The 24,663-nt window shown below is 42.8% G+C and overlaps 1 protein-coding gene across 1 annotated transcript; it reads right to left on the bottom strand.

The window, feature by feature from the left end:
• Positions 1 to 325: 325 nt before the first annotated feature.
• Positions 326 to 24,459, bottom strand: rnf31 (ring finger protein 31; the record flags this gene model as incomplete). The annotated part of the gene is made up of 23 exons (XM_079173030.1): positions 326 to 376; positions 1,656 to 1,821; positions 2,316 to 2,412; positions 3,556 to 3,604; positions 4,523 to 4,633; positions 6,451 to 6,563; positions 6,949 to 7,063; positions 7,334 to 7,423; positions 8,064 to 8,162; positions 10,149 to 10,322; positions 10,433 to 10,639; positions 11,299 to 11,484; positions 11,577 to 11,758; positions 11,835 to 11,994; positions 12,041 to 12,322; positions 13,002 to 13,174; positions 13,645 to 13,778; positions 15,854 to 16,040; positions 18,827 to 19,022; positions 19,963 to 20,019; positions 20,396 to 20,551; positions 23,283 to 23,429; positions 24,262 to 24,459. 23 exons carry the CDS (start codon positions 24,457 to 24,459, stop codon positions 326 to 328), a joined length of 3,330 nt encoding a protein of 1,109 aa, XP_079029156.1.
• Positions 24,460 to 24,663: the final 204 nt, after the last annotated feature.

Here is a 24,663-nt window from a genome sequence, read left to right as displayed (position 1 = left end):
ACAGGTTCTCTGGTACCACAAAGCTGGTTATCTTTTAATTGGGGGGAGATCGCCGACGGTAACCTTATGCTGCGTGGGTAAACGCTCCAGTTAGGATTGAGTTCAGAGGATCAGATGAAAATGTGCCAACAGCCTGACTTACCGATCGGTCATATCGCTGTCCATGTCTACAGGATGCAGGAGTGCGAAGGCATGACCCTTACACTAACCCGAACCAATCTCACTCCTCGTGCCTAAGATCCAGATCTTTAAGGAAACTGAAAGCCATTTCAGTGTCTTGTAGCTCAATTGAAAGGTCAACGTCGGGGAAACAGGAAGTGATTCATTATTTCTTGCGTGGCACCTTGTCACCGAGCGGTACTTCATCCATCAGTTTCTGCAAAGGGACACGAAGGGATGTCAGTGTCACTGTATCAAAACTAAATATCATAGATTGAACAGCATGTATCCACAAAAATGGTAGTTTCATCTGGTCAAAACAATATATGACCATTTAGGAACAAGATATTACGAAAACAGGCGATTATCATGATCGAGTGCAGAAAATGCCTGGGAATATTCACATTCTGAAGTTTTTGTCAGTACCAAAGTAATCCAGTGATAGCTGTCTGTTCATGCATTGTTTTTGCACTCCAATTGGCAACTTGAGACGTGAGAATAGAGTTATAACCAGCCAGCATCTCCAGTTCTGCCGAGCGAAGCCGATGCAGAAGTGTCTTAAAGCATTCTCTCTAGTGTCCACCAGGGGGCGACTCCTCTGGTTGTATAGAAGTCTATGAGAAAATGACTCTACTTCTCTCTTGATTTATTACCTCAGTAAACATTGTAAACATGAGTTTATGGTCTCAATCTCTAGTTTCAAGTCTTCTTCAATACAGCATGATGTCCATTTAGTAAATTATGGTCCATTTAGAGTCAAACAGACCATAAAGCAGAGTATGCTTTAAGTCGCTCCTCTGCATTCCAAATATGGTCACTTCCATTTATTGGTTGCGAAAAACCAACATGACAACGGACGTATTTTTGGATGGCGAAATCGCAGAACTCGAAGCTACATAAAGTCCACAAACCAATGGGTGACCTCCCGATGACTTCCTCCACTTCTTATAAACAGTCTCTGGATATGACTGAATTGTCTCACAAGTTGCCAGTTTACACTCAGTTAGCGGTTTATTTTTAAGCTGTTAAAAAGCGAAATCGTCGTCAGACAATACCTGTTGGGTTTTGAGATTACATTGTGGCATGCATTTGCTCTCCTTTTGTTCACTTGCCTGCAACCTAATCCCGCTCAAACCTGATTCGTCGATACTGTCCCGTTGCCGACAGATTCTGCGTTCATACCATGATCAGGGGATCACCAAAGTGATTACAAATTATTCCGAGAGTAACATGAATGTCTGACTAAATGTCATGACAACCCATCCAACAGTCATCGTCCAGACATTTGACTCAAAATATCAACCTCATGGTGGCGCAAGACCAAAAGTCAGGGGATCACCAGTTTTTAGGAATTATTCTCTGGGGATCTAGTTGTTGAGATATTTACATCTGCACCAAAATGGTGGACCAACTGACGCTAGCGTGGCCAAAAGAAAAAGAGAAGCCACCAAAGTCGAATTCATTGATCAAACGTGTGTGCGCACACAGACACTCACCTGGAGTAGCCGACTGAAATAGGTGAAGCCGTCCTCTCCGTCCCTGCGGCTGTCGTCCACCTTGTACCTCCTGCAGGCCAGCAGCAGCTCGTTGGAGCTGTAGAGGGGGGCGGGGTCGATGGAGTGGCTGTTGATCAGGCTGACCAGGTACTCCCTGTAATGCTTCCTGGACACAAGTGCAACACCGTGTTAGCATCACACACAGCTTCCTGATGAGAACACGTAGTTAGTATGAGATTTTGTGATTCCATCCTTTGTTTGCTAACATTACCAACATTATTTATTGAGAATTGGGAATTAGAGGTATATTGTGTTGTTTTGTGAATTGTCATTTTAAATATTGCCAGTTAACATTGTTATTACACTGAATTTTGATCAGGCGTCGAGAAAGATGTGTCAACCGTTAAATGCTTTATGCTGAAACGCGTCAGAATACTGGTTGTGAAATAAATTAAACCAAAAGATATGACACATGAGGTAATTGTTTTGCTATTGAATCCCTTACTGATGATATTGCAAAAGAAAAACAATGACATACAAAATGATAGTCCTATAAAAAGGTGCGGAAGAGATGCACATAGGTAATAATATATAGACCAACAACTAAACTGGCTAAACTGCAGGTTGCTGAAGACTTTTGGTCATATAAAGTCATCTTACTCGCAGAGACCAGCATGTCCAGGTTGGGTCTGAGCTCCGCAAGCTGAATCTGGCTGCTGGCCTCCCTCATCCTTCTGCTCTATCACTCCACACAGACCTGAAGAAAGAGAGGCAAGAAGACAAATAAATAAAGCGAGACAAAGACCAGAGGAGTAAATGGAAATAGGAAGAAAAAAAGAAGGACTTACACAGAGCAAATACCCTGGAAAGGATATTATGTTTCTAATCATTATTAAAAGAGACATGTATTTACAGTTAGGATTTTTAGCCTAGGTTAAGATTAATTAGCTATATACACTTAATTAAGAACGAGGATGAATGGGAATGGGTGAGATGTTTAGCATGTTAGAATGCTAACAAAGCTAATTGGCATTAAACACAAAGTACAGCTGAGGCTGTTGGGGATGTCCCTTGCAGGTATTTGGTCATAAACGTAAGTATTAAGACTTAAAATGCTGACCTGATGATAACGCTAGTTAAACAGTTCAGAGATTACCAGATTAAAATGAATCCTGAGTGGGGACATGGATCAGGCTGCACCTGATATAGAAAGATTGGTCGTCATGGCTGCCATCAGTTTATGTCAGCACAGATAAACTAGAGAGATATTTATTTATTTATCTATGGTCTGCCGCCAAGCTGTGATTGTTGACCGTTTTTTTCATTTTAATTATGACAAAGTAAATTCATGCATAAAAGGAAACACATATTACAACATGTATTGCATTTCACATTATTTAACTCTTTATTTGGGCATTTTAAATATGTTAATGTCTATGAATGAATGTCTGTTCCAAATTTGTACCAATCCATCTAACTCTAAAGCAAGGAATGTATGTGTGTCCTTCTCATATCTCCAGAACCGTTCATGGGATCTACTTCACACTTGGCGGGTGAACTGCTGGGGACCCGAAGATGTGCAGATGACGAAGTTGGTGCAATTTGGATGATCGATATAAATATACTTTGCCTGTACATGATTAGATATATTCTAAAGATTTACATTCACAAAGCTATGTAGCTTAACGAACTGTTCCTCTTGACTTAAGTAGGCGAAACGTGATCGGCCCACGTTGTGCTGTAGGAGAGTCGAATGGAGCGCCTTTTATGAAAACGCACAGCCTGGTGAACTGAGGAAGTTCAGAACCACCTTTGTGGGTTTTAGGTGTTGTCGAGCCAGCTAACGCAAAGAAGGCCCGGCTATGTCGAACTTGCTTCATAGTACAACCCTCTGGCCTACCTGTCTGTGTTCCAGGTGGGGCTTCAGTGTTGAAGGCCACTCCATTATTCTGTGAGTCATAGAAAAGGAAAATAAAAGGAGAGTGGAGGTTACTCCCATTAGTCTGTTTTACACAGTTCACTATGGTGAGCCCTGAGGTACAAAACACAAGAACATTGGACAAAAACAATCCCAACATAAAAAGATTCACAAAACGACAAAATATAAACATTCAAACCAAAAACAACCACAATTTGGAAAATATGACAATAAACCAGAAAACACAGTGACCTTTCCAATAACCACAATGAAACAAAATATAAAAACAAAACAGAAAACACTACAGAAAAGAAATGTAACTTGAAATATTGTCTAATCAATCAAATCCAAAATACTGGGGTGAAGGCAGAAATCATGTTTTCACATTAGGGTTGTGAAAAATGAAGGTTGATTTTTCATTTCAACTTCAATTAAACTGACCGCGAGTGAAGCAGCACAGCACAGAGCACCATTCTGAGCTGAACTTTTCTAGGACGCACCGTTTCTATTTATTCCCGTAGCTCACTTTTAAAGCCGGCGATGGACGAGGAACAGCTGACGGGAAGATGGAACGAGGAGTTCTCTATCCGATAACTTCTCATATCAATACGAAGCCCTAAATAAGTTGGCAGCTGGCTGGAGGGAGATCGCCTGAAAGTTTCCTACTTGCTGGTGTACCTCATTTCTAGTAAACAACCACAATACAAATCGTGTGTTTTCCCGTTTAAAAAAAAAGTACAAAAATCAGAAGATAACAAGCACAAGTTAGCCTTCTCTTAAACGGTTACATCACTAGGCTGATGTGGAGCTCACAGCTGACAGATACATGGTTTGTTTACATCAAGTAAAGTAACATTTGCTGTTAGGACACTATGTCACTCTCCCTGCAGCGGAATTCTCTGCCATCAATTCGGTTGTTGTTGTTGTGTGTGTGCGTGTGTGTGTGTACCTGCAGTAAAGCCTGCAGTCTGGAAGGTTCCCAGTCTCTCAGATAGAAGAGGCAGTCTCTGGGATGATGGGCATGTAATCCAGATACACTGCACTCATCCACTGCACACGTCTGATAGGACAACAGGAGAGGGAGGAGGAGACACCGGTCACTTGTTCAGGGAAGTCAGATCAATCATCTCTGTGATAACCTCAAGTTGCATTTACAACAAATGTGTTTGAAGCATTTAAACCAACCGTGAAAAGTTCACTTCTTTTAATAATATATTTTTATATTTTTCCAGACCCAATACACCAACGTTCTTTAAGACCTTTAAGTCGGTTACACTGTCATTCGTGGCAGCACAAAGCAATGATGAGACAAATGTTAAATGTATTTAAATTAAGGATTAATGTTTAGAGACTCCGACAACATAGCCAAAAGAAAAAATCTGAATAAACCTAATCATTTGTACCAGCATGCAGTTTGTAGCCTGAACATGTGACTTTCCTCTGAGTCTTGAACTTTTAAGAACTTAATAACGTTGTGTCTATATCTCATCACACATTTTTATTTATTAATAAATACAGAGATATTTGCTAATTTATTACATAATCAGAAAAATAAAAATGATGGTTGTTGAAATACTGATATATTTAATTGTGTACCTCATGTCATCTTTTATATACATCTTTTGCCTCAAATAAAATATGCAAAAATGAGAGAAATGTTACTACTAATTAATTACTGCATATGCTTTTCAATTTCATGTTGGGCTAAATTACTGGTTGGTAAAAATATTTGTCCAGGTCTAAAGATTTGGTACAACAATAATGTCGGCTGGTCCACCCCTTTGTTCCAGACTGAATATCTTAAAACTGTTTGGAGGGGGTGCCATGTCATTTTGTACAGACAGTTGCATCCCATGGACGATGAATTCTACAGACTCTTCATCTCGTGCCACCACATTGACATTTGTGTTTTTTGGGTAAAATATCTTCTTTGGATGGACTGCAAAGAGAATGTGGAGAGACCCTCTGACTTATGATGATTAATATGTAATGTTACATAACTTGCCAACACACAGTATTTATTGCAACTGTTTTCACAGATGAACAAAAAAAAGGCAACTTTGAAAAAAAAAAAAAAACTGTTTCACAGTTGAAAAAAGAAAATTCAGAAATTTAGTAAGATTATCCTGCCAAAACCTCTTTATTTCACCTGTTCTTAAAGGCAGGCGTGGTAATCTTGAGAAACGGAGTTGCTTAAGATTACCAAACCCCTTACGCAGGAGTACGCTAGACTTTTAAAATCATACAACCAAAAAAATCAGCGCAGCGTTTTCCAATTCACACTCTTTTCCAATGAAAGTAACTCGCAGCTCCAGATCCCAAAATTGCTAACTCTAGCAGGAAAGTTGCAGGTAGGTAGACAGGTATGAGCTATTTTCTTTATGTCAGAGCATTTGATTCATTGATGACAGTTCATGATGTAATGAGATTTTCAACTAAAGTATCAAAACACGTTTTTGAAGAAGATTCACAGCCCTGCTTTAAGTCATGAACGGGGCAGAGATCAGACTGAGGAAATCTTATTGTTCATTTCCTCACTTGCCTCTCTGGGCTTCCGTAGCTATCTGTTTTGGATTTGACTATTATTTGAGACTTAATTAATTCACAAATTCTTTTTGATATTTCATGATAATCCCTGCAGGTAATCCCTGTGTCAAACTAACTGGGATAACGGCCTCTGTATGGGGTGATTTAGGCATTTGCTTATGCTGATGATTAATTGACTGAAACACACAATTTAAGGGGTAATAATACGTACTGGTTAGTAATAAACTACTATGTGGACCACCATTACATCTAATAAATCAGAATTCTTTCTCCATCACTATGTTGATAATTACAGTAGGAAAACAGGACTGCAGTATGAGTCCGACTTACAGTGTGGAACGGGTTGTTGCAGCCACTGCAGAACTGGTAACGACACTGTGAGCAGCAGAAATGCATGCAGCCTCCTTTGGACAGCGCGTACTGAAAGCGACAGTTAGGACAGGCTGACGGGAGGAGTGGAGGAGCGACAGCCAGGATGTGAATGGTGAGAAAGAGGAAGAGGGAAAACAGAGAGAGGAGGGAGGCAGTGTCAGCACATAGAAGAAAATATAGTGTACAGATAAGCAGGTTTCAAGGAGTATATCTGACCTCAAGCCTAATCCTAATATAATTGTTAAAATAAAAAAAAGAATTAAACTTTCAAGACATTGTACAAACCCTGCACATTGACTCAGTGAGAGGTGGGTTAAAGTAAATAATATTGTATACTACATGCTATTTAGTTTCACATGGATCACAAATCTATTAAAAAGTGCACCCCTTGCTAAATTAGAGCAGCATATCCCGCTGCTAGATCAAAAATATTCCTGCAGAGATGTGTGTGCTTACTGATGCCGTTGTCTCGGAGGTATCCAGCCAGGCCCTGTCTCTGATACTCCGGATCGTTCTCCCTCTTCCAGGACTGGTACTGTTCACAGGACAGACCTGTATGCTGAGACTCCCACTGCAGAGACGATACAGAGACATTTACACCAATTCCCATGGTCACCAACTATCCTTCTGGTGAAATCAAAGCTTTAAAGAGAAGTCAATATGAAGTTAGTTTAAATTGGTCCACTGTGTTGAACATTGTAACAATACTAACAAAATATTCAGTGCAGTTCAGTCGATGTTTTTTGGTTAGTGATATTGTTTATATTATTTGACAGTGTTGTCCATGATGATAGGGAAATCAGATCCAGACAGAACAGAAAGAGAGACACGTTATACTTACAGGCTTCTTACACTGAGCACAGAAACTGTTACGACACTGAAAACAGGTGACTTTAAGCTGGTCGCCATCGTAGATGAACCCATATGAACACTGAGAAGAGGAAACAAGAGGAGAGGATACAGGAGGATAGGAGACAGTAGAAAGAAGAATGATCTAATATGAATACACTTGCTTTGAGAAAACATTGTTTTAACGGTTGTCGTTAACAACATTAAATTTGCAAACAATGACTATAGAGAATATACTTAATATCATCTTTTAAGTCATAAAGTTCAAGCCTGGGTAATTGTTCCCGGTATTTAGTTGAGTTGTGGTGATTTAAAACAACAGAGGAGGAAATGTATTAGATAAACAGTTATTCTTACAATAAAAGCTCATTATTATAATATAAATATGCACTTTACTAAACTTATTGCACACTGGTGAAATAACAAACATGTACAGTGTCACTGAATCTACTTCAGGTCCCACTTAACCTGGTCACGTCATCTGATTTACTGACATTGCTGCTTTAACTACATTAAACATAACATTTTGACGCCAGTTCAGACGCATCTACTGGTTAGAAAATGTTATGTTGAATTAGTATAATAGGTATAAAATACCAATCTGTTTGAGCACTGTTTGTGCTGGTCGCCGCACCGCCACTAAAATAGAAATTTTAATGTCATCGAAGCATTCAAAGTCTAGAAATGTGACTTTTTGTTGACAAAGCTAAGAGTGTACTTACGTGACAGCACCAGAGGAACTTGGGGTCCTTGATGAGAGCCTGCTCTGTCAGCTTCTTATGGAACAGTTCATAGACTTCTGGCTCCAGACACTCACGCAGCTGAAGAACATAATACAATAATACAACCTAGAAATCAGTCCCTGAGAGGTAGCAGGGACCCAGTCAGCTAAGAAATGTACTTGTAGATGGGCTGAGACTTGCAAAAACACAGGTATAATATTTTAAAAGGGGACAGTCATGAAAATCCAACACGTCCTCATACCTAAACGACAGAATAGGTCGTTTGCCAGTGACTCCCAAAGTGACGTATAAGACAGTTGTATTTAACATTGTGAAATGGTCACAATGGCGGCAGTTTTTAACACATGGTTTACGTTAGGGAAACCACTTGGTTAGGTTTAGGTAAAGATCATGGTTTGGGTTGAAATAAGTACATTTGTTACGTAGTGCGTGACGTGGTTACGCATGTAGCGTGTAAATAACTTAACAAGTTTCACCTCGTTCAACACCAGGTTTTGTGAGTAAAAGTTATGGGTTGGTTCGAAAAGATCATTGTAGGGTTGTAATAAGTGTTTTATACGACTCATTGTATAGTTTTTTTCCACCACAATTCTGATACACATCCCGACTCAAGTGAGATTTACACACACGGTGGAGACGGGGAGAGAGATTGAGCAGTTGGAGAATAGTACGCGAGTCAGTGAAGTTATTTCACATGACGTTCACCAAAAAGAGAAAAGTGGCCAGAGAGACCAGAACCTTTATACAGACTCTTATATGTTAATTCTTCCCATTGGCAGTTCATAGCCAGTGTGTCTCATGTGTTCAGAGACCGTGACGATTATTAAAAGCAGTAATATGAAGCGCCACTAAGCAAACGTACCCACTCACATCTGAAATGAAGACACAGAAAATAAACCTAAGAGCTCAATATGATCAGAATCCTGACGCGTTAATTCACTGTCCAATGATTTTAACAGAGAGAATAGGGCGGAAACAAGTGGTTTAATAACCACAGATAAAGTCCCTGCACACAAATGTATCTTGTTAGAAGATGAGAAAAATATAATGTGGGTTTCTTGGTTGACATCACTTCACACCTGAATGAACTGAATTTAAAGCTGAAAGGCATTTCACTGAAATAAATGTTTCTAAAATTAAGCACATTTTTTACAAGCTTTCTGTTGTGTAATTTATTCTTTAATCCAGCCCTTATTTTACTTGAAGTGAGAGAAAAACATTTACTTATTATTAAAGTATGTATTATTTATAATTCATCCAGTTCAATTTTAAATCTGACAATGAATATTGTTGAGATATGATTTAATTGAACTTTCTTTATTTGATTTGACAGGAAGTTGTTGACTACGTTCAGACGTTAATACAACTGTTGGCTACTTCAATATATATTGGACTAAATCATAGCGCAAGTTAGACATTATTGTGATGTTCCGCACCTTTGCATGAGGACATTCTCTCTAACTGGACCTCGTTGAACTTTAATTGAATATCCCAGCTCTAAACCCTGGGAATGAAAGTGAGGATATCTCGCCAACGGCTGCTTCTATTTTGAACTATTCTGCTTTTTTAAATCTCTTGTGTTTCTTCCTTATCTATATGTAGGAATAATACAGTTTGATGTACTGTGCAAAGCATTTGCTGCTACTGACAAAAAAAAAATAACGACAAAAAAATCACAAGTCCTGACCGGCGAGGGGCCGAGGCATTCCTCGAAACTTCAGGCAAGGAATTCAAACGTGAATGAGAGAACATTTATGTGGGATTTAATATATTTTTCTGTCAGTAAAAATGCTCTTCAGTTACTTTCTGAAGCCGATCATTTCACTGACTGCATGTGGCTATTAAAGCTGATCTTTGTGAATTGGACTATTTTTGCAAGGAGGCTCATTTACATGGAATGGGGAAGATTTTTCACCAAATGTTTGCACGAGCAAAAAAATCACATGTGCAAATAGCACAAAAGGAAACACAGAATTTTGTCGTGCCACTTTCTGGCGTGACCAGGCACCAGTAGTCTTTATCTTATCCTCCCTCATACAATCCTTGGTTCGTCTGCCACCCTACCTGGATGTCCAGGGTGGAGAAGTAGCTGTTGAGGTGTTCAGGGTCATTGATGTCAGGCTCCCAGCAGACCGGACACACCATGTCTCTGATGTGTTTGTCCCGAACAGCGATGGTGAAGTGCTGCTGGAAGCAACCACAGCACACGGAGCACTGACACGACGTCAGAGACTGCATCTGAAAGAGAGAGGAGAGGGGGGAGGGTGGGGGGGAGTAAAGCATGACTTCAGACATGCTTCACCGCTGTAGAACTCATACAAAGATTTTTGTTTTTGCCGTCTCAGTACCTTGCTGTGGGGGAAGATGGAGAGGCAGATGGGACACTCTTTAGCCAGCACTCGCTTGATGAACTCCCTGTCGTGGGACTCTCGCACAGCCTGCACCACGTCCTCCAGTGAGTAGGGGGCGCTGTGCTCCAGGAGCAGCGACAGTGCCAGCTCACAGCGACCCCAGCTGGGGAGATCGTACACCGCGAGTAACCTCCGACATATGCGCTGGAAGAGACGTAATGGAATTATGTAGGGGACTACAGTGAGGCCAGACATTGCCAGATTAAGGCTGTTATATTAGCATACATCATAAAAAAGAAAAAAACGCAAGTTGAATTTCTTAAAAAATGGGAAATCAATGGAATCTATTCCCCCACAAGTGTCCGCAAGTGTTACTAATGTTAGTTCAATGTACATAGCATATAGAGCCTCCAGTTCTATCTACATTTTCCTCTCCTTACAGCCTCTCCTGTCAGCTCCTCAACGCACAATGTGTACAGGCAGTTCAAGCTTGACAGTTTTTGTCACGGGACTGTAGGTTCTTAGCCGAGTCAATCATGGCTTCCTAGTTGCACTGAGGAGTGCAGAATTAATATCTGGTTTGAGTTAACGATTTAATTAAGGCCAGATTTTAAATGAGACATGTAGAATAAAATGTTTTCAATGAAATATCACAATTTTAAGCTTCATTTTGGCTGCCGATCATCCTACATGATGTGTGTACCATCGGAAAGATGAAAATCTGACAATAATGACGGTTTTCACAGCTTCTTGCTTGGAAAAAAGGTGTCATTTTGGCAATTATGCTTTTCAATCCAGCCGAGAGGGTTTGGAGTACAGAAGATTAACGGGACTGGACCCAGGCCTGATGAATATGCCTGCACCTGTTTGTCAGGGTGATGGATGTCCACAGGAGGCTCGGGCTTGTCACTCCAAATGTGCTTGTGGAAGGGCTCCAGGAGCGGTCGCTGCAGCAGGGCCAGAGCCCCTCTCACCTCGCCGCCGCTCTGCCTCAAGACCTCATGGCAGCGAGCCTCGTCGCTAAAGCCCATCGCGCGCAGCTCCTTCACCTGAGCGGTACGGAATAAAAACATCACACCATCTCTCGAACTAAAAAGAGACCAACCGAATGTTGTCGTGAAACCGTAATTGTCGAGGAGACCTTGGCTAGTCTGTCTCTCAGAGCTCGACTGGCAGCTCGCTCGGTGTCGCCCCCTGCTGTCAGCCAGGCCTGCTTGGCCTCCGCTCTGGACAGCTGGACCGCGTACGCAGGTTCCGCCTCTCTCCCGGCATCCTCGGCAGGAGCTTCACACGACCTGCTCTGTGTTAGAGGAAGGTCAATCGCTAACAGAGGAACATAAAGCCTTCGATTTTACAGAGAGAATCATACTGACTGTGCACTCTGCTGTGTTCTGGTCACAGGCAGACTGAAGGGGAGAGGTTGCCACCGACGTCCTGATCAGGTCTAACAGCAGAGGAAGCTCCGTCTTTAACCATTTGCACGGCAGGATGCTGCTGTCCCCTGCTACTGTCCTGCTTGTGTACACCTCCTCTGGACTCACTCCTTTCTTCTCTCCATCCTAACACAGACAGAAAAGGACAGACGCAGTAGAATACAGACACTACTTGTATTCTAGACCCGAGGTTGATTGACAGGTGATGAAGTTGACTTGCTCTGATCAGCTGAATGAGCTTCAGTCCCTCCTCCTTCATCAGCCTCTGCCTCCAGGAGTCCAGGTCTTCGGGGGCGGGCACTTTGGGTTTGATCGGCAGCGCGGGGACTCGTCTGACCGGAGAGGGAGGGCGAAGCTTCGCGGGCAGGGGGGCGGGCTCCGGACGAGCCAGGTCACACATCTCACACACCGTAGCAGGAGAGTAGTTCAGATAGGTGCAGAACTGACACACCCACTGGGCAGGGAGACGCAGGGAGACGCAGAGAGAGGCAGAGAGACACAGAGAGAGGCAGAGAGAGGCAGAGAGAGAGGTAGACAGTGACAGAGGCAGAGAGACACAGAGGTAGAGAGACAAAGAGACACAGAGAGAGATAGAGAGAGGCAGAGACAAAGAGACGCGGAGGAGGCAAAAAGACAGAGAGACACAGAGGCAGAGAGACAGATGTAGAGAGACACAGAGAGGTAGAGAGATACAGAAAGGCAAAGAGACACAGAGAGAAAGGCACTCAGTATACAGCAAATCTTTTCAAGAAAAATAATAAAGAATACATTTCCATAGACCAATATGACTTTAAAATGTCAGTTCACCACCTCAGAGTGTCTCTGAGAAACTTCCTGTCTCCACAAACCAATTTTGCTTCAAAGTATTAGCAGACCACCTTCGAGTGCCACTCAGACTATATCAGCACATTCTGATGTTGAATATGAAAATGTCATAAAGGCTCCATCTAAACTCAGATTAATTCACTAGAATGACCCCGCCGGTATGATCATACACATTAAAGGGTTAAATCAAACAATTATGAACATAAAACAATATAAAAATAGAGATATATATGGAGATACTATTTAGAAGTCATATCCTGACTAAGACCAAGCTGTATGATATTACAAACACAAACTAGTGAACTAACCTGGCTGTCAGGGTCGCCGGGCATGCCCAGTACTGGTGCTGGTGGTCTGGGGGGGGTGATGGGTGGGTGTGACGGGGTCACTGGAGGTCGTGTGGCCAAACGAGGTCTTTCACACACTTTGCACAGAATACTGCTGGCTGCGTTCACCATGGTGCAGCTCTTACACTGCCACTCTGAGAAGAACACATTAACACACACACACACACACACACACTCAGTTCAATCACGTCCTCAACTTAAAAGTACCTTGGCTGTGGTCGCAATTTTTGGCCATTGTCACGTGACAATAAAAGGTTTAAAGAGATTAAAGATGAAGTTTAAATTCAAAAATAAAAGCTGGTATTCAAATGATAGTCTCCTTTAACAGGCCGGTATGCACAAAAATATACAGGCAGTTAAAAAAGAGCAGGAACAAAATTGACTGGTTGCTGGCAAAGATGTAGCATTTCAAAGTCAATAGACTGTGTGTGTATATATAAATATATACACAACTCACTTAATCTAGTATTAGTTGTATTTATTTGATTTTATCGCAGTTTCCATGGTACTGATGCAACTAGAGTGCAGTAGAATAAAGGAGGTGGGTTTGGATACTGGACTAGCTGTGGGATAGCTGTGGGATGCACCATGAGACAGCACAGACCTGTAATGGTGCCGGGCTGAGATTCATCTGCTTTAGAGCTGATCAGTTCCAACCGAGGCCGCTCACACTCCTCACAGAGCACATCCTGGATGGAGTTAACTTTGGTGCAGTGGAGGCAACGCCAGTTGGAAGAACTGAAACAGGGGAAGAGGGGACAGTTATACTGTTGTGTCTGATACTGCATATCCATACACATCGGTTTTGTTCACACACTTATCAGCCATACAAGCACTCAGTTCCAACACTTTGACTTACACTGTGTCGCAACTGTTATACTTTGCTGTGATCAGCTTTAACATCGACCATATTCCTGACTAGCCATGTTTCCATTCATATATTTTAAATGACTTCCTCAATAGCGATCGATTGAGGTCCTTTTTTGTGGCATTTCAGAAGTTCACTTAAATTTTGCTTGAAAATTGACCCTTCGAAAGTCCCGAATGCAGACTGCCAGCGCTGAACAGGGTCAGATAACTCAGCTCTGCTCCATAGACTCTCATCAGAGGTTTCAGATGTTCTTCATCTTCAGGCTGGTTTAGTGGATTTGGAGCTCGTCATGGTTAAACGTGTGATAGTGATACTTGTTACCCAGAGAGGTTGGAAGGAGATTTATACGTAAAGTTCTAAAACTGTACATTTCTACATTAAAAAGCTGTGGATCTAGCATTAGCAAAGTATGTTAGCATATCATAAACTAACGTTAGCACTTCTATGCTATGCTAGCTACTAAATGTATACTGAATGTTATTTAATGATTGCAACAGTGAATAAAGAGGAACAGTTGTTCCTTCATTTCATTGTCGTCTGTCTGGATCTCCAGGTGATGTGGTGGTTCACGTTTACACTGTGACATGTAGCTTTAGCTTCTATCTTTATCTTTTTAACCTGTTTTCACTGCTGAATCAGTTTTACATCCTGGATTCTCCTTCAAATGCATATTATTGACCCATAAGTTTGCTTCTCTCTGAATCACTTTTCATTCTTCCAAAAATTATACAATATTTATTCAGTGAGTGCAGGTAGTGACAGTGTGGGCTCCATGGTAGCTCTGACAGCTTGACAGAGTAGCAGCAGGGGGCGGGGCTTAGAAAAGGGGTAAATTGAATGGAAACACCGCTCCTGTCTGTAAACCACATCATTTGATTGGTTGAGCTTGTTTGGCAGCTCGGTTAGCCAACCATAATTCAGATTAAAAATGTAAATCAGCAATTTGCATTTCATTTTAATATAATGAAGCATTCACTGGGGCGGTTTGCAGCCGAGTGTGAAGCGGCGCCTCCAAATCTGAGGCCATGGTACTCTGCCGGAAACCGGTGGATTGCTCCCTCCAGGTGGGGACGGAGTGCCTACCTCAAGCGAAGGAGTTCAAGTATCTCGGTGTCTTGTTCACGAGTGAGGGTAAGATGGAGCGGGAGATCGACAGGCAGATCGGTGAAGTAAAGCAGGCGCTGCACCGGACCGTCTAGGTGAAGAGTAAATTGAGAGCTTCCGGCTCAGCTCTCAATTTACTGGTCGGTCTACGTTCCCACCCTCACCTATGGTCACGAACTCTGGGTCGTGGCCGAAAGGTCAAGGTCGTGGGTACAAGCGGCCGAAATGAGTTTCCTCCGTAGGGTGGCCGGGCTCAGCCTTAGAGATAGGGTAAGGAGCTCGGACATCAAGAGGGAACTTGGAGTTGAGCCGCTAATCCTTTGCGTCGAAAGGAGTCAGCTGAGGTGGTTCGGGCATCTAATTAGGATGCCTCCTGGACGCCTCCCACTGGAGGTTTTCCGGCACGTCCAACTAGGAGGAGACCCCGGAGAAGACCCAGAACACGCTGGAGGGATTATACCTCCCAGCTGGCCTGGGAACGCCTCGGGATCCCCCAGTATGAGCTGGAAAATGTTGCGGGCGAGAGGGAAGTCTGGGTCAGCCTGCTTGGCCTGCTGCCACCGCGACCCGACCCCGGATAAGCGGAGGAAAATCGATGGATGGATGGACAATTTAATTTAAATGCACTAAATAAAAACAATTTAATGATTAACTTCCTGTCGAATCAGCATAGAAACGACAACTACTGATCTGCACCAAACCACAGATGGGGAAAGAGGGCAGCTGAGCAGCTATGATGACATACACCTGCTGAGAACTTTTAGTTCAAGTCAAGTATTCAGAACCATCACTGGCTGTGGACAGTGGAATCAGAGTATTCCCATTTTATATTTCATACCTTTGACTTTTCCTGTTCTGGAATGATGTTGACGATGATGATGATGATGATGACAAGACAGCTGTTCGCCGGTGGTTGGCCCTCTCAGGGTAGGAGTGGTACAGTCTGTCACATTCTGAGCAGAGCCCCTGGAGGCAGGTGAGGCAGTGGGCAGAGATGCGGAATATCCCACAGATAGTGCAGTTCTCTGAAACAGAGAGAACAATTTGCTGAACCAAACACTGTCGCGTCATTTTTTACTATGAATCTTGGCCAAATCATAGATTATATTGTCACAAAATGAAGATACTTTTCTAGTGAAAAAGAGAAACACTGGAAAAAACACACCAACAGGAAGTATATGTGGATATCTCCTGTGTTCCTGGATATTGACATGCCAATACTCTCCGGTTACTAAAGTATATCTACAGTATGTAGTCGTTGGCCAGCACATAACAGGCCTAGCTGCTGGATGACGGTGTTGTTAGGACGATGATGACAATTTGTTTTGAAAAAGAGGTTGTGCTCGGAGGACTGCCGTTACCTACTTTTATAAAGTTTGTCTTTAAATGAATACAAAGTCATCCAAATGACGTCGAACTCCTGGTAAAACAACATTATGGTGCTTTACCTTGATTAGAAAAAGGCAGGTATTTTCAGAAAATACTTGGCGGGGGACTGGATGAACCATCTGTCAATCAAACTCTTGCCTAAGAAGAGCTATAACATCTTTTCCATGGAGAAAAGCCTTCAGTGTCGTTCTTTGCGTCCCTTTCCCGATGAAGAAATACCCTCCACTTCTGATATAACTGAGGCTATTGCAGCATCCAGTTTAACCCCGCCACGAACCTCCATTGTTGTTTACAACAAATATTCTCTTCTGTGTGTCCTCACACAAGCACATAAGCAACGCCCCCAGCAGCCTGTAGCCTCTCACAGGACGCAGACTGGTCCAGGATTGACTGACACAAATGCCTCATTTGAAGCCTGACAAGATGGATTTTGGTATGATTTGTAATTACGTGATTCTCGCCCGATCTGCGAAAATCCAGCTGCTGTGCAGACTGATGCGGACCCTCAACTGGAGTATGAGTGGAACCACTTGCGCATCCACGCAACTAGTACAAGTCCGCAGCTGTCTGCGGAATGGGGAATATATACGAGGCTTAAGACACATGTCAAGTTATTGTTCTTGCTTCAGTGTTAATACCTTTGCAGTTCCTGTCTGTGCAAGGTAGGTGTGATTTTACGACTATGTGTCCTTGCCGTGAACCCGAAACGTACGCGTCATCTATCAAGGAGACGGCTAATGGAGGAGTAGCAGAACAAGTGACTGGAAATAATTGTCTACGCTCATTATTTGTACCTGATATGGAGTAAAGAAAGTTGAAACTAAGCAGTAATGAGTAACTTGTGTTTGAAATATCTTTCTTACCTTCAAAGTATCGAAACTGAGGAAGGCCAGCTGCATGAACCAGATAAACCCAGATCAGACAGCCTGTGTGCAAAACATCACCTCCCTATGTATGATTTATCTCTGTACGTATAAAAGGAAGTGGAGTCTTGTACTTTTTTGAAGATTTCAGCACAGACACTGACTGAGTGACGGTGGTGCATTTTTTCCCTTGCAAGCGAATAAACAGAACAAGACAACTTTGAATCTTTTGAAGACTTTATTGATTTGTGAATGACACTTTCTTCTCCCGATTAACATAGAAATCTTCCATCACACCCTCTCCAGCTCTTCCCCCACAGCTCTCCCTCCCCTCTCCATGCCCCATCCTACCCTACGTTATGCCGATGACACCCAGCTGGTCTTGTCATTTCCCCCCCGGTGACACTCGAGTGGAGACACGCATCGCTGCGTGCTTGGCTGACATCTCGAAGTGGATGATGATACACCACCTGAAGCTCAACCTGGACAAAACCGAGCTACTGTTCCTCCCGGGGAAGGGTTGCCCGCACCGAGACCTGTCCATCACCATTGATGATACCGTGGTGACGCCAACTCGGACTGCGAGGAATCTGGGTGTGACCCTGGATGACCAACTGTCGTTCTGAGCAAATATCTCAACGGTTACACGCTCCTGTAGATTCCTGCTCTACAACATCAGGAGGATTCGCCCCTTCCTCACTGAGGAGACGGAGCAGGTGCTCATTCAGGCTCTTGTCATCTCCCGCCTGGACTACTGCAACTCACTACTTGCCGGAGCCCCGGCGTCGGCAATCAGACCTCTGGAGCTCGTCCAGAAAGCTGCAGCTCGTCTGGTGTTCAATCGCCCCAAGTTCTCCCACACAACTTCCTTCTCCGTTCTCTACACTGGCTACCTGGAGCTCGCATCCAGTTTAAGACTCTGGTGCTAGCCTACAGGGCAGTGAAAGGAACAGCTTCCTATCTCCAGGCCATGGTCAAGCCCTATACCCCCGCCCGACCACTTGGCTCTGCTGCCTCGGGGTGATTGTTGCCCCGTCGCTCAGAGGTCCCTGCGGCCGATCGACCCGGTCACGGCTGTTTTCTGTCCTGGCCCCACAGTGGTGGAATGAACTCCCCTCTGACGTCAGGACAGCAGAGTCACTGCTCATCTTTCATCAGGCTGAAGACTCACCTCTTCAAGAAGTGCTACCCTGAGCCTTTCACTTAGTACTTATTGTATTCATACTAGTTTGTTTCTGTACGTTTTCTCTGGTTTATGCTCTTAGATGCTTGTTTAAGAAAGGAGATGCACTTATGACTTCTGGTGACTAGTAGTTCTTTTTAATACTATGTTGAACACACTTATTGTAAGTCACTTTGGATAAAAGCGTCTGCTAAATGACTGTAATGTAATGTAATTCATCATGATGTTTCAATGTGTAAAACCAAAACCACTTTCTTAATTAGCGAGGGGAAATGTTTGACAAGTGTGTGTGTGTGTGTGTGTGTGTGAGAACTAGTTATTACAGTATGCAGTCTGTCTATAAATGGACAGATAAACAAGTGTTTTCTCTCCTCACCTGGGTGCTTGTTTGAGGAGGTGGGAAAGACCTGAATGGACCGGAGACTTTGGTGGTTGGTGGACAGGGACTGGCCACGACTGCTCACCCTGGAAGAGTGATGGTGGAGGGGGAAGGCCAGAGACTTGGTCTGACCGCCTGAGTGGCATGAAGTGGAGAAGTGGCAGATCACAGCATCAGTGTTGAGACCTACATCCTAAGAGGAGAGAAGAGGGGGGGGGGGGGAGCTGACTTGAAAAATCTGCACTACGGGTCATCGTTAATTTCCAAATAAGAGATGGCTCCGTTCAGTGTGATGTAATACTATTACCAACATTTCACCAGACACAATGGCTTCATTAGACAAAGCTCAGCCGACTGTGTGAGTATCTTAAAAATACTTTTTAGTAGAACATTCCCGTTCTCCTTTCACTGCAGCTCAACACTGTCCAGGAAAACAAAAGCAATTTCATTCTAAAAAGATTGTTACTTTGGAAGATATCCATTTGATTTGTCCAACTCAGACTGCTGGTGCCTCATATTAACTTCAGATAAACTTCACAACACATTTTTGCACAAAAACAAGGACGGCCCCAATCGTCATACTTTTTTTTCTTCTTTTCTCTCTGACTTTAAAATGTTGTCCATGAAATTATATTTTCAAGGCTTGGTCACCTGCATCTAGACAACATCAACATGTACATTAATAACAAAGTAACATACTAATCAGTAGTGGACATTAATCGGGTTTACCCTGTGGTACTGGGGAGGAATTTGACCCCTCAGATCCTCTGTGTTATTTTCTACAGCTAATAAGTGGTAGATGCAAAATAAATCATTTGGTCTGAAGAAACACGTCCGGTCTTCTGTTTTCTTTGTGGAACAGGTGTACACAATGCTGTATTTAACTGGAAAAAAAAGTTTCAGTCGGTTGTAATGAACTGAGATGACATTTGGTTGGTCATGTCATGTCGAGCGTATTGAACTCAGTTCCCTGCCGGTCTCAATCATAATATTTGGAGAAGAGCATCTATCATAGGTGTAAGTATATAACTCCTAGTCTGATGCAGTATTGATCTATCCCATAATCCAATCTATACAAAGTATATTCTTTGAAACATGTAACTGAAGATAGATGGTAATCTGAATGACTCTACCTTGTGTCTTAGTGTAGGAATGATTCTCTCGTAGAATTCAGGGTGGGGATGAGCCTCCTGGGATTAGACCAAACACGTTATCATTAATGCTTTGTATTCAAAGTCAAGCAAAACGGTCACTGCACTTTGCACACACACATACCAGAGCAGTGCCTCGGAGTAAAGCAGTTTATGACTACAGAATCCACAGAAAGATCTGTTACATACTATACAAAGTATAAAGATTTTAAAGCCTTCTCTGGCTCTACAGCAAACCGAGGACAGTTTGACAAAGTAGGAACTTTGCTGCAGCAAACAAATGAGCAGTTATCAAACATGCTTCTGCCATTGTTGGCGACAGAAGATGCAGAGGAATCATTCTTCCCCAAGAAAACCAATCAAGTGTAAGAAGTTAATAGACATGCATGAGTTACACACACACACACACACACACCTTAATAAGCATTTCGAGCTCCATCCTCAGACTCATCACTTCTAGTGTTACCGCAGCAACGCAGCCCACATCAGGATCCGTGACATCATCAGGGAAGCTGAGCCCGTCTGGCTGCTGATTGGAGTAACCATAGAGACAGAGCACTGCTCGTCCTCCCTGGGTGCAGAAAGAACAAAAGGGATGTAATGTGACCTCAACTTTTTTTTTGGTTTACTTTCCCAAACAGTTGAGTATGAAGGTGGACCTCCTCAGGTTCTTTATGTAGAAGTTCTGTCAGTCAGCACGAGGAATCTTCTCTTGGGATCGGGAGTAACAGGGACAGGGTTGCGAGAAAATTGTAGCAGTTCCGGGTCAGTATAAAAAGCATAGACTGTATGAAATATGGATGTAGTCTCCATGATGTCACCCATAGGTGGCCACCAGTGGGGGCTCCTCAATCTTCGCAGTGACAACACAGGCTAACTCTAAAAATAGGCAAAGACTTGGGTCGTCGTCAGAGCTGAGGCGATCCAGAGTGTGTGTAGCAGTGCAGACAACTAGCGACCTGAGACAACACCCACCTGTCACTCAAACGGTTACACCCTTAATTATGCATCAATTTAAGCCTTATTATAATTCCAAAAATGTACTAATAAAAATGACTTATTAGCTATAGAGACCAAAAACGTTTTTTGTACGAGGCTTTAAACATGTTTATTTCTGCTGTAAAGTTGGGCATTTCAACATGCAGGTTTATGGGGATTGAACAGGCAGCAACTTTCCGTTCTGCAAAGTGAAGCCGATGCAGAAGTGCCTTAAACCTGCATTCTCTCCATCAGGGGGCGACTCCTCTGGTTGTATAGAAGTCTATGAGAAAACGACTCTACTTCTCTCTAGAAAAGCGACGGCGTTACAACGAGCACCAGCTGCAGCTCTCACTGGAGAGACTACTGGACATGCTGGGTAACCATCATCACCTCGGAGTTACAGCATTATAGTGATGAACAGTAGAGCTGCATTCACATGCTCTGACTGTCATGAAGACAGAAGACAGACATTTTGATGAAACGTGTTGAAACATGTTAAACATGTTGCACAGCTGTGGAACGTTTCACATAAAGTCAGCACACTGAGCACAGATAGTGCAAGATATATGATCGCTGCTGCGAGACATCTGCCTTTTGAACACGTCCCCTGCAGTCTCCAGCGTTCTGTCACATTGTGTAAAGGGAATACTGCTGTTAAAAAGCACCTTATTCGTTTGAAGTGTTTGCAAACCAAATGTTATTGCACTTTTGTTCATATAGCAGTACTATTAAAATAAAACACTACTTTTTAATTCATTATTGAATTTTGCGCATAACAATGCGATTAAACACGATTAAAAATGTTAATCGTTGCCCAGCACTAATATATATATATATATATATATGTATATCCAGGAAGCCTAGTAGCAGTAACAATGTCTCTGTGTAGTCAACTGTCAAATCAAATAAAGAAAGTACACATCAATTATATTTGAACAATTATCATTCTCAGTTTTCAAATTTAACTGGATGGATTATAAATAATACATAAATAAATGTTCTTCTCATTTCAAGTAAAATAACGACTGGATTAAAGAATAACTGGCAGAACAGAAAGATTTTTGAAAAATGTTAAAATAAAGTAATTCATTTTTTAGAAAAAAATAATTTCACTGAATTGACCTGCAGCTTTAAATTCAGTTCATTCAGGTGTGAAGTGATGTCAATCAAAAAAGCCACGATATTATATTTTCTCATCTTCTAACAAGAGAAATGAGTGAGCAGGGACTTTATCTGTGGTTATTAAACCACTTGTTTCCACTCTATTCTCTCTGCTAACATCATTGTTGGTCAGTGAATTAATGTCAGGATTCTGATCACATCGGGCTCTTAGGTTTATTTTCTGTGTCTTCATTTCAGATGTGACTGGGAACGTTTGCTCAAAAGAGTTATGCTGTGTCTTGTAGTGGCGCTTCATATTACTGCTTTTAATAATCGTCACGGTCTCTGAATATATGAGACAAACTGGTTTTAAACTGCCCCTGGGAAGAATTCACCTATAAGAGTCCATTCTTGGTTAAAGACTCTGGTCTCTCGGACCACTTTTCTCTTTTTGGAGAACGTCTTGTGAAATAACTTCTCTGACTCACGTAATTAGTCACCTGCCCTTCGTTCTCTTTCCTCGTCTCAGCCCGGGCCGTGTGTGTGTAAATCACTCAGGAAACTTGTCAGAATACCCATATTTGATTGACTGAGCTGCATCACGTCATGTGATTTACACTGCATGTAATTGGTCAGTTTGTTTCCTGGACCACTGACGAGTGCCGTAAAGGCGGGAAAAGCTTTAGGTCCAGGTTCCGGATACAATGGCATCTGGGTCCGGATCCGGACCGCGGTCTGCCTATTAGTGACCCCTGGTCTATGGGATTGACTCCCTTCTGGTGCCAGCTTCAAGTGGCCATTTGAGGAACTGCATTTTGTGACACTTCCAGTGCTGGCTTCATTTCTCAGCACTGGAGGTCGCCGCTTGATAATGGCACATTTGGGACCAGATCAGGACAGGATCAGGACAAGAATGGGACAGATTCAGGGACAGGACTGGAACAAGATCAGGGCAGGTTCAACATCTTCAGGGCTGCTCACCATCTGAACAATGAACGTTCTGTGCCAAATGGAGGAGCCAGTGAGAACAATGAACAAGCTCATGTCTCTGCTCACTATTTACATTTGTCAGTCAGTCAATATAGTAGACTTGGGAATACAAGCAACTGGTAGACTGGCATGCCATTAATATGTGATGAAGGCTTGTACGTAAAGATATACTAAGTCGATTACACTTACTCTACTATACTTTATAACTCTACTGCACTTTCTAATGTTACCTGAATAGCATCAACGGTGGCCCTGAACACTGGGTTGTTGTGTTTCACGGTCCTCCAGTACTTTGGCCTGTTGGGATTTGTCAAATTACAGCCGTACTTTTCTAGGATGTTCAATGCTGTAGACAAGCGCTGGAGAGATGCGAGGGTCTGAGGAAGAAACACAGGAAATGTGTCCACAAGTTAAAAAGTTGTAAGGTTCAAGTTCATAGAATAGAAACATGCAATTGTTTATGCAAGTGGTCTGTAAGTAGCAGACTTGCTGTGCGTAATAGCCACGACCGAGCGCACGGCCGAGTATGCGGGTAGCTCCGTTACGCGAGACTGTATTCACCCCCAGAAAAGCTCAATTTGCACATGCAATACATCGTTAGAAAGCCTGAACTCTCCTCTAGACGAAGGGCTTGACAAGCCTAAACGTATCGCTAGCTGTTACTAATAAAATGCAGTCAAACAAAAACGGAGCAAATCCACGTTTTCAGGGCACGGTAAAGATAGCTCGGTCTCCTGGCTTCAATACATTACTGTCAGTGAAAACACAATGCTGAGCCAGATGCTGACATAGTGCAGTGTTGAAAACCGGCGTCATTATGATCACCAAAGTCATTTTTAGACACAGACACACCATAATGAAGCATCAGAAAAGAGCCACACATAAAAAGTGAAAATTATGACCGCGTTGGTTGACGGCTTATATTAGAAAAATATTCGGTTTGTTCTATAAGTACCAGCGTTTTCTGCAGCCGCTAGCTCCATGGTAGCAGCCGCTAGCACATTCACTAGTAAATTCGGATCTGTACTGTATCTTTCGCCGTGGCTCAAGGAGGGGCGCTCAAGGTGGGACAACGCCCCATTGCTCTCTATTGGCCAGCCGCCACTGGTTCTATCCCCACCCACACTCTTGATCCCAACCTCGGTCTGGATAGACTTTAAACAGGTATATCCAGGTTGGGTTATTGTGTACTTGCTCTCTCTCTCTCACCTCCTTCCTGTTGCTGCCAAAGCTGTTTTCTATCACCATGGTCTCTGCGGCGATGTGACAGTATTTGGAGCAGGACGGTAAGGGCAGATTAGCCATAGCCATCACCCCGACCCGCACCTCCACCACACTGCCACCGGAATACAGACACACTTCAGCCCGACTCCGCACCTCCTGCAGCTGCTCCGACAGAGATGGCATTCTACACACACACACACACGCACGCACACACACACACACACACACACACACACACACACACACACACACACACACACACACACACACACACACACACACACACATGCATCTACAGTAAGTCACATACATTTGTAAAAGATTGTGTTATCTAAATATCAGAGAAATGACAGTTCTAACACCAGCATGGTAATGTGCTCACAATAA

Source organism: Pholis gunnellus (assembly GCF_910591455.1).
Source record: "Pholis gunnellus genome assembly, chromosome: 14".
Taxonomy (NCBI): domain Eukaryota; kingdom Metazoa; phylum Chordata; class Actinopteri; order Perciformes; family Pholidae; genus Pholis; species Pholis gunnellus.
This window is presented reverse-complemented; position numbering and strand designations above follow the sequence as displayed.